Source organism: Berghia stephanieae, chromosome 10 (genome assembly GCF_034508935.2).
Source record: "Berghia stephanieae isolate SIO BIC M18660-M18661 chromosome 10, UCSD_Bste_1.3, whole genome shotgun sequence".
Classification (NCBI taxonomy): Eukaryota; Metazoa; Mollusca; class Gastropoda; order Nudibranchia; family Aeolidiidae; genus Berghia; species Berghia stephanieae.
This window is the reverse complement of record NC_088369.1, coordinates 28162865-28183412: the sequence shown is the minus strand read 5'-3', so window position 1 is coordinate 28183412 and position 20548 is coordinate 28162865. Positions and strand designations below refer to the sequence as shown.

Here is a 20548-nt window from a genome sequence, read left to right as displayed (position 1 = left end):
AAGAAGAAGAAGAAGAAGAAGAAGAAGAAGAAGAAGAAGAAGAAGAAGAAGAAGAAGAAGAAGAAGAAGAAGAAGAAGTTGACCGTTTGTTGGGTGGTTGCCACTGTGTACAAACGTGCGTGATTTCCGCGTATGACAGCGTAACCTTGGTTTTAAGACTCTACTTAATGGTTGTTTAAAGACAATAACTGAACACTCAAAGCATGGGAGATTGGACAAGCAGCGGTCATAATAATAATCTCTCCATTTGACCACCCTGAAGTTCCTGGTTTGCATTCTTGGATGAAGGGGAAGGATTTACAACCTTTACTGCCAAGACCGTAACGACCGATCTATGTTTATCTTTATAAAAGTGCGCTTTCGACACTCAAATGTCATTATCACGTCATTAGGTCTTCTTGTGAAGGTTAGGTGACTGATCGCTTCGACGCCTCGGCTTGGAACAAAGCCGAGCTTTGTTGAGTGAGGCGAGTGACAAAGAAAAATAAATTTAGCATGGGGCCATATGTCTTTGAGTAAGTACATTTCAAACATGTATGTTTGTTTGTTTTGTGGGTTTTTGCGGCTCTTGCGACACCATTAGGTCATTTCAGCGCCAATAAAAAGGAGGACGATGAGGGAAAGGTATTAGATCTGAAGTAAAAGCACAAAAGAAAAATTTCGACAAAGGGTAAAAGGAAACAAAATATTACATGAACAATTTGTAATATCAATGTGCCTCATTATCTAAAAGTCCTATACAGTTATCCAGGCACAAACAAATGATCCCGCTATTACTATTAGGAGAGTTACTGTTTTTTTTTTGTTTTTGTTTTTTTTTTTTTTTTTTTTTGGGGGGGGGGGGGGGGGGGTATTACGGCGCTTGCAACACGTTTAGGACATAGTGCAAGTAAAAAGGAAAAAAGTGGGAAAGTCAAAATATTCTAGATTTAAAATTAAAGCACCCAAGACAGAATAAGTATGGACGTAGATGTAGATTCCAAGAGCACACCATCAGCCTCGGCCAACACCAACAGATGATCCAAATAAGAGGAATACAGTCAAATATTTACAAGATATGTTCAAAGATTATATACAAGGGAAAAATATCACCTCCCAAAGCTAACACTATACATTTGACTGTTTCCCTCTCAGCCAAGGATCAGGACAAAACCAAGTACTCCCATTTTAAGACTTCACAAATCAGAAAACGGGGGAATAGAAGACACAGCACATGATTTCCTGCTCACCATGGGAGTTCAAAAGACCTAGAAGAAGAAGAAGAAGAAGAAGAAGAAGAAGAAGAAGAAGAAGAAGAAGAAGAAGAAGAAGAAGAAGAAGAAGAAGAAGAAGAAGAAGAAGAAGAAGAAGACTGCGTGGCATTTCCCCCTCTGAGCGGTATTTTAGTGCTAGGTCAACTCGACCCCATTAGTGGGGCCAGATGGGTGTAACAGGTAGCGGTCAGGGGAAATCTGTGATGCCACTGATGGTAATGAATTGCTGCAATATTTCATGGTATTGCTCAGTTGCTAACATGAATATGAAAATTGTTTCCTCACCACAAGCAAATCAAGAGTTTCTTTCATCATATGCCATGGTTGATAATAATGTATCCTCGGCTGCTCATAAGAGAGGTGTCAATTTAGTGGTTTTTGAGCTATCAATGAAATTAATTTTGTTGTAATTTGCATATTAATAATTTAATTCCCAGCGACAGAAAATGATTGAAGCAAGCATCATTGTAAAGTAAAAATGATGATCTTGACACATGCCAAGTTTTGTTGTCCGGGCAGTAAAATCTTAAAAGATTTGAATTTTTTAATTGTAAAATTCTTATTTGGCATGACTTGGTGTGATCTTCATTTTCTTCCTCAAACCTAATACATTTGACTGTTTCCCTCTCAGCCAGGGCATCTGGCCAGGACAAAACCAAGTAATCTCAAAGACAGAAAGCAAGTTGGCAAACAGATATATAGGGGGATAGAAGACGCAGTAAGTACCTCCCTGCCCACTATGGGGGGTCAGGAACCCCAGCCGGAGGCCCCAAGATCGTTGACAGTCATTGTTACTTTATTGAAAAGACAAGACAAAACGGGCAAGCTACATTATTTGTTCCAATTTGAATTTATTTACATTTAACTTTACATCAACCATTAGAAAAACAAGGCTGGGATTAAATTGTCTAAGTGCTATAAGTGTTCCAGTTCTATACGGACATTATACTCATGATTGGACAAGGATGGAAATGTATCAGAGGCTGTGCGAAAATATAATTTGATACCATTTGACACATAAAAAAAATTTATTAAAAAGAAATCGAAGTTATTATGAAAACGTGTGGAAATTTTTCAATAAGTCTTCTGGTTTGAAAAATTAAAAATGCATAAATAAAAATACTGTGAATCTACAGCTAAAACTACAGCAGCTATAGCATTTTAGAGCGTTGAAAAAGTGTGGACAAAATAAGATGAACTTTGCCCACACTTTTTCAACCCAATGAGAAGATATTTCTGCTATTCTTTTCTAGAAAATCAGTTTTGAGTTATAATAATAGTTCATAAAGTATCCCAGAGAAGCTAGTGAAAACTAGTTGTTTTTCTCCACACAATTTTTTGGCAATGTTTCATAAAATACTTCAATGACAAATCAAATCCGACGTACTCTTAGAAAACATATTTTTTTTCCAATTTGGTCAGAAAATAATTACTTCAAACATCGATGGATTAAAATAAAATGACTCAACTTATTCAAAAGTCTCAAGCCTGACACCTTTAAAATTTGTAAGGGTTTAAGATCTTTTTAGCAAGTTAAACTTCAGTGGAGGGTCATTCTATAATATCTGAAATAAGAAATAAGAGCTTTCTGGCCACATTAAAACATTGAATTTTTTTTCTTTTTCTTAAGAGTACAGCAGAAATCACAGTGACAATTCTTAACAAAACAAAAACAGAAAATAATAAAATAAAATGAAAGAAAAAAATAATTAAAAGAAAAAAATTCCCCATTTTGCACTTTCTATAGCACATTTCAGATTATCTAAAAGGCAAGATTGTAAATCTGGGACCGTATAGAACAGAATCCGAGGTTACAAGAATAAAGGAGCCATTTCATCATGAAAGAAAATCAAAACAAACAAATTGATTCAATAGCACTTTTTGTTTCGCCGTAAGTGTTAACAAGTTATTTGTTTTTCTTTTAATACATGGACATACGGTCTTTTTAATAAAATGAGACCAAGTCAAGGAATTAGAATTTGTTAACTATTAAAAATGAAAAAAGAAAGAAAATAAATTAATTAAATCAAACAATTTTCTTTTTAAATTAAGAAATTTAAGAAACAACACAAGAAAGACACTTCAAACTTAATGAAAAAATCGTACATCATCGTTCTGTATCTGTCCTTATTTATCACATAACTTGATTTTTAAAATTTGTTTTTAAGGGTTTTACGGCGCTTGCAACACAATAAGGTCATATCAGCACCAGTAAAAAGGAAGAAAATGGGATAGTAAAAAGTTCTAGAATAACAATTAAAGCACCCAAGAAAAGGTAAGACAAAGCGGAATTGGTTCAAATAGTTTTTGTTTTTTTTTGTTTTTAAGGGTTTTACGGCGCTTGCAACACATTTAGGTTATATCAGCGCCAGTAAAAAGGAAGAAAATGGGATAGTAAAAAGTTCTAGAATTACAATTAAAGCACCCAAGAAAAAGTAAGACAAAGGGGAACTGAGAACAAATAGGGATCAGATGTAGATTCCAAGAGCATACCACCAATGTACTTAGTTTGAAATCACCTACAAGTCTCATCCAGACACAAGCACAAAATCCAACAAAGAGGAATACACTCAAATGCTTACATTATACATTCAAAATAAAAATAATAATACATAACAGAGAGATGATTTACAAGGAAAAAAAATATCATCTCCCAAAACAATAACTATGCATTTGACTGTTTCCCTCCCAGCTAGGACTCCGGCCAGAGCCAGGACAAAACCAAGTAATCTCATTCCAAGACAAAGACAGAAAGCATGTTGGAAAACAGATATAAGGGGATAGAAGACACAGTATGTACCTCCCTGCCCGCTATGGGAGGTCAGGATCCCCACCCAGTGGTTCAAATAGGGAACAGATGTAGATTTCAAGAGCACACTATCAAAGTACTTAGTCTGAGATCACCTAAAAGTCTCATCCAGACACAGACACAGGCCCCCACTAAGAGGAATACAATCAAATGTTTACAAATAAAATATATATAATACATAATTTAGTGCATAACAGAGAGATGATTTACAAGGAAATAAAATCATCTCCAAAAACTAACTATACATTTGACTGTTTCCCTCCCAGCCAAGGTATCCGGCCAGAGCCAGGACAAAACCAAGTAATCTCATTCCAAGACAAAGACAGAAAGCATGTTGGAAGACAGATATATAGGGGGATAGAAGACACAGTATGTACCTCCCTGCCCACTATGGGAGGTCAGGAACCCCACCCAGACATAACTTGAAGGAGGTCTGCTAAATAGGGACAGACAAGACGACTTACGACATGATATATCAAAAGCACAGTGTGAATAATACACGACTCATTATTTCTACGATGGGGCACTTGAAATTATCTGTGGTATTGAACACGCCAGCTATATAAATAAAATAACATACAGCAGCTATTCATCTGATACTGATAACAAGGGTTTTAGTTTAAGATATGACAAAATATACATCACACAGCCAAGAACCTTACATCATACACTTGCAATATATCACCAAATCCAAAGTAAATTAAAATCAGTAATCAAACTATCAAGATATTTAAAAAATCAAACTGTATAACATTACTCATTCACATACAAAATCATTGAATTATGTTATTATTATTTATACCATCGAGAGGAAAATGAGAATAGTTATATACATCAACATCCACAAGCACCCATTGATTCACACAAACACACATACTTAATTCATATATTATTCAAGCATCTTTATACACAAACACAAATGCATACTGAGTTGACCATTCATACTAATAAACACAACACAATGAAATGATTGAAAGGGGTTTAAACAAGGGACATGGACAGTTACCACAAAGTAGTAGGAGTCCATACTCTGAGAAGCACTCCTACAGTTAAAAATTTATGGCATTTATATAATTTTCATCATCGAGCTTATTCAGAGCACAAACCCTAAACACGATTTTTTTTAAAGCAATATAAATCACCCTTTTAATTCCTTCTTTAATATTATACAAAATGACATTTTATTCTTTATTGACTTTACATCCAAAGTCTCCCAAGCAATGAATTAACAGCGTTCTAGACACTGCCTGTGCATTGTCAAACCTACAACACAGTGACAAATTCCCTTTTGCTTGGAGAAATTTTACTTCAGTTATCGATCGATAATGGTGATCCCAACATGGTCAAAAATTTTCAAATATGAGAATCTTTGAAGTCTCAGGTTTAAGAATTTTTGACACTTTTAAGGGTTATTTTAATCGATCCATATTGAACTAAAATTTCTCTGGCTAAAATGATTAAAAGATATTCAATGCAAATCAGAATGGAACTTATAGGACACTATGAATGAATTCCAAACACAATTTCCTTGTCCTTATCAATTGTGCTCCAAATTAAATGGATTCCCAAAATTTCTATGAATTCAAAATATCTGTATCTTATTTGCATAAAACTTGAATTTCAAGAACCAAAGTTGAGCCACTTTGATTGTCAATCCACGGAGATATGTGATGCTCTCCCCAAGCAACACACACCAAACACTCAACATTCATTTCATTTTCATCCACCTCTGAATATGGTGTTTCCATGGATTTGCCTCCTCCAACATCATCTATATCCAAATCTAATCATACAAACTCTGTGCCTCTTGTTTGTGCTTCAAAATACCACAAATTTGCATCTGCCACATTCAAATTTCTAAAGTACCGACAGATCTCTACTCAAAAAGTAGGGGAAAAAAACAAAAAAAAAAAAAAAACATCATGAAAATATAATACATAATTTAACGTCTCCATAGTTCATGCACAATTCCATGAAACTGTACATAGCCTAACAGGGCGTCAGATGAGATTATTCCATAAAAATCCAAGCAGCAAAATTCTAACTTTTCCATTGCCAATAAATAGAGACTCTCTCAATTAACATCAAAACTGCACAGGCAACAACCCTATAACCATCTGTACTTTCTTACAAACATCATAATATACATGACTTATCACCTCAAAACAATATTAAAAGGGGATGGTTTAGATTCATAGCTATAAATATGAGATTTGTGTTGATTCTTTTGTTTTATCGAGATGAAAAGAAAAAAACATGAATTCTTAAGGGGCTAAAAAGTAAAATTTCATATTTCTGATCGCTTTAATGTTAAACTCATTTCATTGTCGTCTGATTCATCCCTGACATAATACCGTACTGAGGTGGTGGGCCACACATAAAATTAAAATATTCAGTGATAAAAACACAATTACATACGTTGTCAAAATGCTTTTTTTTTTTTAATACCTATCTTGCCCATAAAAAAGTATGAGAAAGATGCAAAGGTTTCTGAACATTCATGAAACCAGTCTAAAGTGTAATTTCCTTCCATTCAAGATTCTATAATTCTAAAAAAAGAAAAAAAAATTTGGAGAAAGACAAAGTCCCATATGGGAACAAAGCACACCAAAAGAAAACAATAATTTTTTTTAAAAAGCATTTTGACAATGAAAAGCAGAAAAAAAAAAGAAAAAAACAACACTTAATGTTGTGACGTTTGTTGTTTTAAAAAAAAATTGTCTGTACTTCAAGCACATAGCAGGAGGTAAGGTTCAAAGGCAAAAGAAGAAAAAAAGTTACATATCACCTTGAAATCTCGTCACCAATATCCACAAGGAATATTATTGTTTAGATTGGGTGTCTTTTTCAAAAGTATGAAACAACTGCACCTCTTGAGATAGAAAATGAAATTAATCCTACCGAATAATTCTTTGCACACATTCAAGTGTCTGTGTCACTAGGTTTTTCTTTTTGCCAAATACCATTGCTGGGGTTGGGGTTGGCAGGGGGGAGGGATAGAGAGAGAGAAAGAACAGATTCAAGAAATCACTGGTAAATGAATGACTTGAACCTTGACATGATAATACTTACCTGCCCATAAAATTTATCCAACATTGAGATCACAACACTGAACAAGATTCAGTAAGCTGTCACCAATATAATCTGTGTTATATAGGTTTCTTTCTTTCTCCTTACTAAACCAGTACAACCCAAAACAACTGGAGCCAGAAAATATGATAGCCCAAAAAACAATATTTTGTCCTTTTCCTCACAGCTACCAAACAAATAATAATCAGAATCTGAAAAAGCTAATCCCAATACCACTTTTAAACCAAAATAACTGCTTGCAATTTACTGTATTACGCCAAATTAAATTCCCTTTTTTCAAGAAGTGATTTGTGTGACCCCTAAATTAGGTCATGCACAAAAAGTGAACTATAGATTAAAAATATTGTATCACTATTTTTAACACAGATAAATCTTCAATTGAAGACATTAAAAAGTTAATCTAGTAATTGTAATGGCAGACAACTGCCAGAAATCATGAAAGGGAATCATCCTTTCACTCTCCCACAATTTTTTTTTCACTACTGTACTTAAACCAAAGTCTCAGTCCCTTGAATTTCAGTTTAACCCATTTTTACTGCAGCCTTTTTTTTTTTTTTCAAATATTCTTTAAATGAAAATGAATAATAAGACTTGCTTCAATATCAAAATTTAACTTCACAGTGCAAGCATCGGGCAATCTGGCTCCATCCACACCTAATTAAAATACTTACCTGTCAAGAAACTGTCAATTTCAATTATGAAACAGAACACGGTTTAAAGACAAAGAGGGTATAACTATAAAAGAATAATATAAAGGTACAGTCAGGAACATTTTAACAAATAAAACACTTTAAAAAAAAAAAGATAGAAGAAAAGGGGGGGAAAAAAGAATATTTAAAATGAAACGACAAACAACAGAGATAAGAATCCTCCAGAGAACAAGGAGAAATCTTTGCTTGGTGGATGTAGTAAAAGATCCCAATGATAGCCGGAACCATTATGATTCACTTTCCTCGCTCCCGTCCTCTCATTTCCCAGACAAAGAGAATGAAAGCTTGGGTCGAGCATTTTTCTTGTTGAGAATTATCTCCTGGGCTTTGCTAGTCCTTTGCCTTTCCTCCTCTTCCAATTTCTGCTTTTCTTCTAAAACTTTGCGTTGTTCCTCAACCAGTTTCAACTGTTCCTCGGCCTGGAATTTAAAAAGTTTGCAAATACAAAGTTACTTTATGTACAATTTATGAAAATTTTATTTCTTTCCTTTGATTATCATACATTCCTTCAAAATATCAGAATGAGAAACATTGAAATAAACAACAAAAGGATAAAAAAAAGATTCAGCAAGCAGACTTTCGCTATAAGGCCCCAATGCAAATAATTCAAGCAATAGTCAAATACATGCCAAACTTAATCTAAAATAAATGTGTTGAAAACAGGTTATGATTTCTCCCAACGGGGGAAATGTATTCATAAAGTTTATCATAAAGGAAGACTGTTATACCCCCAGCACCAGCCCAGTGCAAAAGAGCTTAGGTGAGGTGTCTTGTTTAGGACAGGGGTGAAACACAGTACAACCAGGATATGAAGCCATGATCATCCTCCTGTGCCTCACCGCCCTAAAATATATTGTTTCCCTCCCGGAAAAAATAAATGTAGACAAAAGAAAAATGAATGAAGAAATGAAAAATTTCTATAAGAAATAGTAATATTACAACTGTAAATGAATTGTCCTTGGTCATAACTTACCAATTTCTTCTGAGCTTCCTCAATCTTACGATTATTTTCCAGCATAATATCCTCCAACTCCTGTCGTTTCATCTTTTCCTCTTCCTGAAAATACAGATTTCACCATTACTATATCCGCTAATTCATCCAATCCCACCAATTACACTCTTTGTTCAGATAACCTAACACGCATATATTAATATTGATGAAAAAGTATTCAAGTTTCTAACTCAACCATCACATACATGATTATCTCTTCCTTTCACTCTTTCAATAAAATCAGTCATACACAGGGTAACAAAAAAGGATGTTATGGCAAGGTAATGATATTTATCTCTTTAAAAACAAAAACAAAACAAAAAAAGGTTGAAAAAAATAGATATAGTTCCTCGAGTGATATCTACATGCAGAAAAAGAGGTTTCCCTGCTCAATCCATTCAATCTGACGTAAATCCTTGAAGTTGACAAGAGAAGCTGAAAATTCAATATTAAATCACAGAAGAAAAATAATAATAATTAAACAAATAAAAAAAACACAGCAAATTCCTGAAAGAGCAGTCATATTATGACCTATGATATTAACATGAATAAATAGATTTCATTGTTTAAAAACTTAGGACACCAGCTATTTATTATATAAAAATTTACATATTTAAAATCATGTTGCAGAGAAAAAAAATAGTTTAGAATTTTAAAGATATTACTATCAAAATAATTAATGAATAAATAAAAGAAAATTTCAAATAAAATATATTTAGAGGTGGCCCGTCCATGAGTGGACTTCAGGCACAGACATATACTTGGCAGGCCTTTTGAAATCCAACAAAACAGGATTATGATTTCATTAGTATTGTAGAATTGTCAAGGAATATAATATCAAATAGCTATTTGAAACAAAAGTTGAAATAAAAACACATGTCCTTGGTGCAGAATCAACAAATGGTTGAGCCATCCCTGAGAAATAATGAAAGATAGCTAGCGAAGTAAAAGATGGTAAAAAGCTGATACAACTATCAATATATTATACTATCAAATACACATCATGATCTACATACCGATTTGAGCGAAGCCGTACCTTGAAAATTAGATCCCTTTCCATGACGAGCTAGCTACAGCAGCAAACCTGGCACTTCAACTTCAATTAAACCCTGTTTTGTTTTGTATTTCCACCACAGAGCTATGGTGACAATGTCATAGATAACACACACTACCCCAACTTACAAAGGGTATAGTCTGACATATCATTGTCTAAAAATGTTAAAACCAGAATGAATAATCTCTCAACTTGCACGCACACATGTATAGCCTCTTCCCCATCTACGTACTGATACAATTAGCACCATGAAATGATTCTGTGGAATTTCCCCATGAGCAAGACAATAAACAAATGAAAGACTGACAATAACAGCCAACATAATAATAAAGGCACAACTCTTTCAACAAAGAGAAGAGGACACCAAAACAAAAGTAAAACAACTATTATATTACAACCAAGTATGTATTTTATTTTTCTATATACCCCCCTCCCCCTCGTTTACTTTACTATCAAAAAAATTTCTCAATAAAACGTGGAGATGAAAGAAAATAACAAATTATATTCAGTGAATGTAATATTAATTTTACATTTGATCTTTATTTAAAAGAAAATTTAAAGCCTGAATATTGCTGGCAATAATAACATATTTATATTGTGACACTCCAACCCCCTCCACCTCCCCCCCCCCTTCCTCCCTACCTTTAACAAAACAAAATTTCCAAATTCCAACCTCTCACAACAAAAATTTAAAAAGTCAAATACACCAATATATGATGCGTTTCTTCCATCATTTTCGTTCGTTCTCTCTATTTTTTTTTTTTTTCAAAATTAAAATCCTGTCACTTACAACAGCAAAAATAAACTCCAAGTTCCATATCTCCAAAGCAGAAGAAAAAGAGACAGCAAAGAAATGATGTATGTAAGATGTGGATCAATTTTAAAATGAGATTGAAAAATTTCAGGTAAGATCTATGGCAGTGCTTTTTTAACATGTTAATCTCCTCTTGCAAAAAAAAAGGAAAAAAAATGTGTTTTAAAAATAGAAATATTTTATTTTTAAAATGTCAAACCGCCAGACTGGATTCACATCGCACTTCAATGAAAGAGAAGAAAATGAATATTAAGTTGTGGGATATTTATCCGCTTTAATAAATTGCAAAGAACAAAAATGCTTTTCAAAGCCACTTTGTTTCTGTAACATCATATTCCTTCCAGAAGTTAGATTTGAATTTAAAAATCAGATGAAAATGCTGAAACTTATTGCAAGGAATAAAACAAAGATAAAATTGTTTTCCCTAAAATTAAAATTAAGAAAAAAAAAAAAAAATGGATACGAAAGTTGGTACTATTGCAAGCTATAAAACAATATACACATGATTACACTTTGTCATTATCTTAACTAGCTACTGCCACAAGACCTATACCGTTTAGGGTGGAGCCAAAAAAATTGTACCTCCTTCATCCTGAGAGCCTCCAGCTCAGCTTCTCTTTGCTTCTCCAATTCCTCCAACATCTGTTTCTCCATGATTCTCTTTGCCTCTTCAACACGCCTCAATACCTCCTCCTCTATTTCCTCTTTCCTTTTTTCCAGCTCCTCCTCAACTCTTTGCTTAACTAGAGCTTCAACACGTCTGGCAACCTCCTCTTCGATAAGTTTTTCCTCCAACTCTTTCTGACGTCTGAGGAGAAAAAAAAAACAAAAAGAAGATAATGTGGTAATGCAAAAATAGAGAGGTCAGGGGGAAAATTTGCATAAAATTCAAATTTATGATGATGATGATGACATTCATTAAGCAAGGAACAGTATATATCCGGAGTTTTCATGAAAGCCATTTAAAAAATTGATAGTGAGCCTTTCTGTTGACAGTGAAACCATATTACCTCTGCTTTGACTTTATTATTGTCTTTGCGGCTATGTGGTCTAGTGGTATGACACTAACGTTAAGATCGGAAGGACCTGGGTTCAAGCCTCGCTCGGCGCATAGTTGAGTGCTTGGAAAAGTCTCTTTACTCACAGTACTCAGGTGTAAATGAGTACCTGGCCGTTAACAGCGCTGTCTCTGTCCGAAACAGGTGCCTTACAGGTGTCATGTTTCGTTCTACATGTTATGAGTTGCTGTTGGTCAGGGACCCCTTTTAAAGCACTATGAACATGTTTAGTGGATATTGCGCCATATAAAAGTTTTTTTCTTCTTTTTTTCTTTTTGATAAGATCAACTTGGAAATCAAGAGGAATGCCTTTAAAGATGGTATGGTCTGTGACAAAAACGTAAAATTGAGTGGGAAAATAGAATATGGGTAACACTGATTACATTTATTTTATATATCTCATTGTATATTGTTGACTATCTAAAATTAGGATTTGTCCATAACATCCATGGTTCAGTTGGCTTTATAATTCTCATCAATTGCATTGTGTGACTTAAAAACTTGGAAATTGTCTAAATCTTATTTCACTTGTTACTAAAAATAAAATGGAACTGACATTGCATTGTATATAAAATGAAAAAATTGGTTCTGTATGGCCTGCTGTGAGAAAAAAAATGCGGTCCAAATGTTCTTACTCAAGGTTAATAATTTTGCCAAGAAATCCCAGGTAAAAGTGTATGCCTTGCCCACGCTGCGCCATCTTACCTGACCCATCTCCCCGTCTACAACTATAAATGAAAAAGCATTTGGGGGGGGGGGGGGGGCATAAATCTTCCAGCAATAGTGGACACCTAATAATCAAGATGTCTTGAAAAGCTGAACTTCCTTTTTAAAAAAAAAAAAACAATAAATAAAAAGAAAAGAAAAATGGAGAACTGCACTGATACTCAATTGACAACTTTGTGAAAGATAATATATACTTACAATAATCTCTGTCTCTCAATTTCTGCCTTCTTTTCATCTTCTTCCCTTCGTTTAGCTCGTAATATTAAATCATCATCGCTGTCTGAACTGCTTGAACTGAAAGACCTTTTCCTGGATAAAAAACCCCCAATAAATATTAGTAATGAATAATATATAGTAAGATATATTCTTTAAATATTTTATTCATAACCATAACAAAGCTGTCAAAATAAAAATAAAAATAAAGATAGTGAGACAGTTTTGTAATTGAGTAAATGCATGATTCGATTTTTCAGACTTTTGGTCTAAAATTCGGTCTTTGCTCTGAATAACAAAGATAACAAGCAGTGAGCAGAATTCAGATCCATGACCTACTACTTCGGATGATGAAAGTAGTTTCATGATGGATGGCGCATTCAACATCGGTAAAACTAGAAGCAGAAATTGTGAAATTACTCATCAGATTTTTCTGATAGTCTAAAAAAAAAGCTAGTCTTAAGCCCAAACGAAGCAAGTGTCTATAAAAAAATCGGATTCCATGAACGCTTTCTAGTCTCGGACTAGCTTGTGACTTGCCTAGAAGTAGGCGTTGTAAGGACGGTGACTAATTCAGCTATTTTGTGTTGGTAACATCACCTCTCTAGTACATGAAGATAGGAAAGATACACATGCCTTCATACTTACACCGCAAAAGATTTCCAAACAGGAAAATAGTAGCACACGTGATATTGACTGTCGACTGTTATAGACTGCAATGATGTCCATTGTCGACTGTCAATTCTATATTTAGATGAATGGCAGTTTCATCGAGATTGAAACTCAAAGAAATTGAATCAAAACAACAAATAATTACATAAAAGAGAAAGTGTGTTCTGATTAATCACATTATTTCAGTCAATTACAATGTCACCAGAATAACTATTGTCTCCACTAGACTTTCTAATAATTTTTTTTTGGTTGTTCTTTGATGCAAACCCTTCGATTTCGGAGTCACTTGTTCACTCTCATTGAGAGTCTTAACTCTGAGCCGATAGATTCAGGTTTTTTTTTAGGTATTACTCACAATAACGAGTACTTTCGACAATCTGCACTTATCTTATAGTTTTTTTTAAGCCAGTGTCAATGGCAACAGGACACTTTTTGTCTCTGTCATTCGTAACTGACGTATTTTCTTTCTGAAGCGAAGCACACTCAATCTAAAAATAGCTGCGATCTTGTTGACGTTATGACGTCACCTAGTAACTAGACTCAGACTAAAGCATGAGGTCGTGCTTCGGCAAATGACTAAAATTTAGTCCGAAGTTGTCGTGATTTTAGTCCAGGACTTGCTTAGACAGCTCGCATGAAATCCGATTTTTTAAAGCCATCGACTTAAGTCAGAGATAGTCAGAGACTAAGCGCTAGTCTGCATTCATGAAAACGGCCCCTGGCAATTGTTTGCACGCCTCAATAATCAAAGAAAAGATCTTGCAGTGTATGCCCCAATAATGAGAAAAATTAATGCAACCTGCAGTCTGTCCAATAATAACAATAATGGCCAACTAAGAAAGACATCTAGCATAGCAATGCTTTCTCAAAAATGTCATCTCCACTATCCCCATGGACTGATTTATTGTAGGGTAATTTTATGCTAGGCACTTTGATAACTCCAGTCCATTGGCCGCCGATAGGCTCACTGTAAGGTGAAACTCGTTTTTTGGAGCTTTATTTTTGGCTCTTTACTGTTTTGGTCACCATGGCGTTATTTGTGAACCTATGTGCCTTTAAGTATCATGCTAAAGGGCACAAAACAAGCCAGGGGTGAGAATGACTGGTCACAAAAAAGGAGGAAATTTTTCATCGTGAAGATCATGACCCATCCATGCGACCATAACCTATAAATTTGAATTTCACTAAAATTTACTGAGATGCGATCCAAAATTTGTCTCGCAGCAATTTCTAACACGACTCTGTGGAATTTCAAAAGTTGAAAGTGTAATTACAACATTTGGTGGTTGTAGCAGGGATGATGGTGGTTGTAGTAATAACAGTGGAAGGGATGATGATGTGGTGGTAGTTGTAGTAGTAGTGGTGGTAGGGATGATGTTGTGGTGGTTGTAATAGTAGTGGTGGTAGGGATGATGGTTTGGTGGTGGTTGTAGTAGTGGTGGTGGTAGGGATGATGTTGTGGTGGTTGTAATAGTAGTGGTGGTAGGGATGATGGTTTGGTGGTGGTTGTAGTAGTGGTGGTGGTAGGGATGTTGTGGTGGTTGTAATAGTAGTGGTGGTAGGGATGATGGTTTGGTGGTGGTTGTAGTAGTAGTGGTGGTAGGGATGATGTTGTGGTGGTTGTAATAGTAGTGGTGGTAGGGATGATGGTTTGGTGGTGGTTGTAGTAGTAGTGGTGGTAGGGATTATGTTGTGGTGGTTATAGTAGTTGTGGTGGTAGGGATGATGGTGTTGTGGTGGTGGTTGTAGTAGTAGTGGTGGTAGGGATGATGATGTTGTGGTGGTTGTAGTAGTAGTGGTGGTAGGGATGATGGTGTTTGGTGGTGGTTGTAGTAGTAGTGGTGGTAGGGATTATGTTGTGGTGGTTATAGTAGTTGTGGTGGTAGGGATGATGGTGTTGTGGTGGTGGTTGTAGTAGTAGTGGTGGTAGGGATGATGATGTTGTGGTGGTTGTAGTAGTAGTGGTGGTAGGGATGATGGTGTTTGGTGGTGGTTGTAGTAGTAGTGGTGGTAGGGATGATGGTGTTGTGGTGGTTGTAGTAGTAGTGGTGGTAGGGATGATGGTTTGGTGGTGGTTGTAGTAGTAGTGGTGGTAGGGATGATGATATGATGGTGGTTGTAGTAGTGGTAGTAGTTGTAGGAGTAGTGGTGGTAGGGATGATGGTTGTAATAGTAGTGGTGGTAGGGATGATGGTTGTAATAGTGGTGGTGGTAGGGATGATGGTTGTAATAGTGGTGGTGGTAGGGATGATGGTTGTAATAGTAGTGGTGGTAGGGATGATGGTTGTAATAGTAGTGGTGGTAGGGATGATGGTTGTAATAGTAGTGGTGGTAGGGATGATGGTTGTAATAGTAGTGGTGGTGGTAGGGATGATGTGGTGCTATTTGTAGTAGTAGTGGTGGTGGGGATGATGATATGATGGTGGTTGTAGTAGTGGTAGTAGGGTTGATGATGTGGTGGTAGTTGTAGTAGTAGTGGTGGTAGGGATGATGTGGTGCTATTTGTAGTAGTAGTGGTGGTAGGGATGATGTTGTGGTGGTGATTGTAATAGTAGTGTTGGTAGAGATGTTGATGTAGTGGTTTTGGTGAGTGTTTTTTTATTCAGTAATGATAATAGCAATTGTCAAAAAGGAGGAACCTTTCTCAGTCTATCGATCAAACACAAGCAAAGAAACCTAGTAGTTAGTCAGCTTATAAATACAACCCAAGAATCTCTCAAATTTAAAGCCATAGTCAAAAGGTAAAAAGGAAAAAGATTAAACTAAGCCAACCACCATTGCTTTGTTCTAATATATCATCTCTATATACCAGATGATTTAATGTGGTTGCGAAAGAAAGAAAGAGAGAGAGAGAGAGAGAGAGAGAGAGAGAGAGAGAGAGAGAGAGAGGGGGGGGGGGGAAGGAGGAGAGACTTCGTTACCAGAATAACTTATGTATTGACCTTTTGAATTCTATATCCAAAAAAAAAAAGAAGAAGAAAAGAGAAATAGAAAGAAAGGCAAAGGGGTAGGGGGGGGGGGGGGGGGGAAGGAGAGAGAGAGAGAGAGAGAGAGAGAGAGAGAGAGAGAGAGAGGAGAGAGAGAGGAAGAGAGAGAGAGAGAGAGAGAGAGAGAGAGAGAGAGAGAGAGAGAGAGAGAGAGAAAGAGAGAGAGATTTAAAAAGCAATATGTACCTACAACAAGGGGAAAAAATCCAGACCCATTTGTCCCTCCCCTTCCCCTTCAACCATCAACTAACTAATCAAAGAACACTACCTACTGGTCTTCTGTGTCTATTGTGACATCTGGTGCCATACTGTCTGGCCCAACGTCATAAAAACGGGACCGTCACTAAATTTCACGAGACTGAGCACAGGTGTCAAAATATGACATATGACATAATGGTGATTTTGTGGTTTTGAGGAAAATGTTTGACACGGCAAATTTGAAAAAGGAGGAAATGTGATGGGATGGGCGGAGATAAACAACCATTTAGGCGGAAATCCGCCTTTAGGCGGAAGATTCTCAGCCCTGCAAGCTATCTAACGGTGTATTTCATTCTTACTTGTCCTTAATTAAATTCTGGATTGTATTTCTCAGAAAACTAATGAAGTAAAAATTTATCAATTTTTGAATTATTATAAGAACTTTTAAAATTACAAATACATTTTAATTATACTTGACACATTGATAGATGATTAATTGAAGAATAGTCATCAAAATTGATACACTCCCTCACTATTTTATTTTACTCGCCATCAAACCCACTTTTTAGGGCAAAAACCTCATATTTTTTTTCCATTTTCATTTAACCTTACTTTTTTCCAGACTTTCAACATATGAAAATGATTTATATGAAAATAAAGCTTATTTTCTGACCTTTAAAATGATGCCCAACACTTGACATTTATTTTTTAATTGAAAAAAATACTGAAAAAAAAATAAATTGTTGACTGCAAAACTCAAACTTTCCTGATCGCCGCGAGATGCTGGTTTTGAGGCAGCAGTGAGATCACTGATTCTCTCTGTAAAATTGATTAAAAAGGTCAACAGAAAAATTTTAATAACTCTGGAACCGTTAGTCGTAGAAAAACAAATAAGGTATCAAAATGTATGTTTTTTCAAGTCCCCCCCCCCCCCCCCCCCCCCCCCCCCGCCCTGACTGGGTCAAATAAAGATATTTTGAATTTGAAGATTTTATCAAAGTGCCTACCTATAAATTTATGATTATAATTTTAGGCAGCATCTACGTACACGGTAACCAGGCACCTAGCCTCAGGATCTACGTACACGGTAACCAGGCACCTAGCCTCAGGATCTACTTACACGGCAACTCCCGTAACTGGTTTGCTGTTACAATACAAACAATGGATGGACCTCGCTCTCTGTGTGTGTTATTTTAAAAAATCAAACAATACACTAACCCATTAAAGGCAAGATTCAAGGTTACCATGTATGTTACTGTTACCGTGTACGTAGATCCTGAGGCTAGGTGCCCGGTTGGTAACGAAAATAATGATACCAAGATATCTGCGATATTCCTCTTTATGACGAAGTTATGCATCTTTAATTGAACCCCCCTAAAACTTTTAGTAAAAGCGAACAGCAATTTCAAGTCATAACTTTCTTATGGCTGAGTTGGGTCACAATTTGACTCCCACTGCTACTGCTCACCAAACTGCCTAAAGTTACCGTGTACACTCCGTTAATTTTATTTTTATTGGTATTTTAAAACTACTTATTTCTATGGCTGTCATTTTCCCCAGACACCTGTCTGGGGATAATGAAAATTCGTTATCCCCAGACACATATTTGAAACTCAGCTCTTCTAAACAATTATCCACATCCCAGAATATGGAATGTTTCCAAATGCACATAGAAATAAGGAAAGTTAATAAAATATCTATAAAAACATAAAATTAACCAACATTAAATCAGTTGTTACTACATATACACAATATGTGTCGACTTCGAAGTGGGTGTCATGGCCGAATGGTTTAGTCATCTGCCCTGGAAGTTTTACCAGAATCGACGTTGCGGGTTCAAACCCTGCTTCCGCCACTTTAAAAAAAAAAACTTCCGTCTTCTTTTTACAGAACGTTGCAAGGGATAAATGTCCCATCCATCCTCCCCCCACCTCTTTTTTTTTTTTTAACTTTAACTCTCTCTCTCTCTCTTGGTTCTTTTCTAGTTTCTAGCAAATTGTCATATTCATCTCCACTCCGATCTCAAAAAGTGTCTAAAAAGAAAAAATAATTAAAAAGCAATCAAACAGAAATATTCAGAGAGCGACCAAATGGTCAGATAGAGGAGAAAAAAAGAAACCAATAATTTATTTTTTAAAATAAAAATAAACCCAACTTTAAGAAATTCATGCTCCGAAACGGAACAAAAGGCCAAACAAAAAGGAGAAAAGAATAGACTCGCACAAAAAAAATAAAAAAAATTAAGAGGTGGGGGGAGGATGGATGGGACATTTATCCCTTGCAACGTTCTGTAACAAGAAGACGGAATTTATATATATATATTTTTTTAACGCAGTGGCTATTTTTACAGTCCCGTAAAGATGGTTCTCGGGGCTATTTTTACAGTCCCGTAAAGATGGTTCTCGGGGCTATTTTTACAGTCCCGTAAAGATGGTTCTCGGGGCTATTTTTTACAGTCCCGTAAAGACGGTTCTAGTGGCTATTTTCACGGCGTTGCGGTAATAGATTTATAAATAGTAACAGATTGGCTGAGTAGACGCCATTAGCTCTAAAACTCTCACTCACTTCGTTCAGGTGCGGCTAGTTAGCAGCCTCTCTCTCTCTCTCTCTCTCTCTTTCTTTCATTCTTTCCCAATCTCTTTCTTACTCTATTTCTCCCCCCCCCCCCTTCTCTCTCTCTCCCGGTCTTTCTACATTCTTTCTTTGTTTTTCTCTCTCTCTCACTCTTTCTTTCATTCTTTCTCTATCCCTTTCTTTCTTTCTTTCTTTCTTTCCCTATCTCTCATTTTCCCTCTCTCTCCCTCTCTCATTCTTTCCCAATCTCTTTCTTTTTCTATCTCTCTCTCTCTCTCTCTCTCTCTCTCTCTCTCTCTCTCTATTTTTTTCCTTTCTCTTTTTCTCTATCTCTTCCCCTAGTGGTACCTCAAAGCCTAGGCAGAGGGGTCTGACCATAGCCCTACTATAACTTTTAGTACGCCATGGGTCTGACCCAGGGCGACCACAACCTTGGTCTGACCACAAGGTGAACACCGCTTTGGCGGAGAACAATAAAACAACCTCCTAACTGGGAAGGGAGGAGCAATACAGCGACCACTCTTGTCTGGTCGGAACAAACACTAAGTCAATCGGTAAAGGAGTAGGAGCAACGCGATGGTGGGACCAAAGTAAAATGCCGTCTCCACCTCGGCGCCCCAATGAGGATCAGTCTTGGGCACCTCTATATATTCTTTTGGATCATGACCGCCCATGGTAGAGAATCATCATCATTATTTACTTTCTTTTTTTAAAAAATATTATTCAACAGAACAATATTTAAGCATGAGGTGTTTCGCAATGTGCATCTTTACCATGGACATCCACATGGGGGGGGGGGGGTTAGTCATTTGTCCACAATATAGTTAGGAGGGGGGGGGGGGGGGGGTTCTAAAATTATGGTCAAAATGTGTCCAATTGGTTTGTGAACGGCCTATTTTCTGAAATTGGATTCAAACCCACTCTCACGTGAGAAGACTGCACCCTGAATGTTAGACGTCTACGTCTTTTAAAATTGTATAAACCGTTAGTCCTTCCTGACTGGTTATACTGGTAAAGTGTAAACAAAAGCCAACCTGTAGAGTATTATATCTTGAGGGGTGTCGACTCAAGCAGGAACTAAATATACTTTCAGTGTTTGATAATAGATCTATATTATGTATGTTTGACAGAAAAAAAATCAAGACATACAACATAACCTGCCCACTGATGATAGAAAACGGGCTGTTCTGTACTGCAAACATAACTTATGCAAAAAAAAAAAAAAAAATTATATGTAATAAAAATGACAGTACCGTAAAAATCGCTAAGAGAATTGACTTTACATTAATTGTTTGTTAATTTTAGTTTTAGCTTTAGATTTAAATATGTTAAATGAAATTAATTTTGCTTTCATTCACCGCCTCTAGATCTGTACATCTAAATACCGGGAGAAATGATA

General features: G+C 35.9%; 1 protein-coding gene across 1 annotated transcript in view; it reads right to left on the bottom strand.

The window, feature by feature from the left end:
- Window positions 1-2084: 2084 nt before the first annotated feature.
- Window positions 2085-20548, bottom strand: part of LOC144980924 (arginine and glutamate-rich protein 1-like) — a 19504-nt gene continuing 1040 nt past the window's right edge. The window contains exons 2-5 of the mRNA XM_078928862.1: window positions 12704-12814; window positions 11304-11529; window positions 8836-8919; window positions 2085-8281 (exon numbers count right to left, since the gene is read on the bottom strand). Of these exons, the coding sequence (XP_078784988.1) occupies window positions 8120-8281; window positions 8836-8919; window positions 11304-11529; window positions 12704-12814 (583 nt within the window). The 3' untranslated portion in view covers window positions 2085-8119. The remainder of the gene's footprint in view (window positions 8282-8835; window positions 8920-11303; window positions 11530-12703; window positions 12815-20548) is intronic.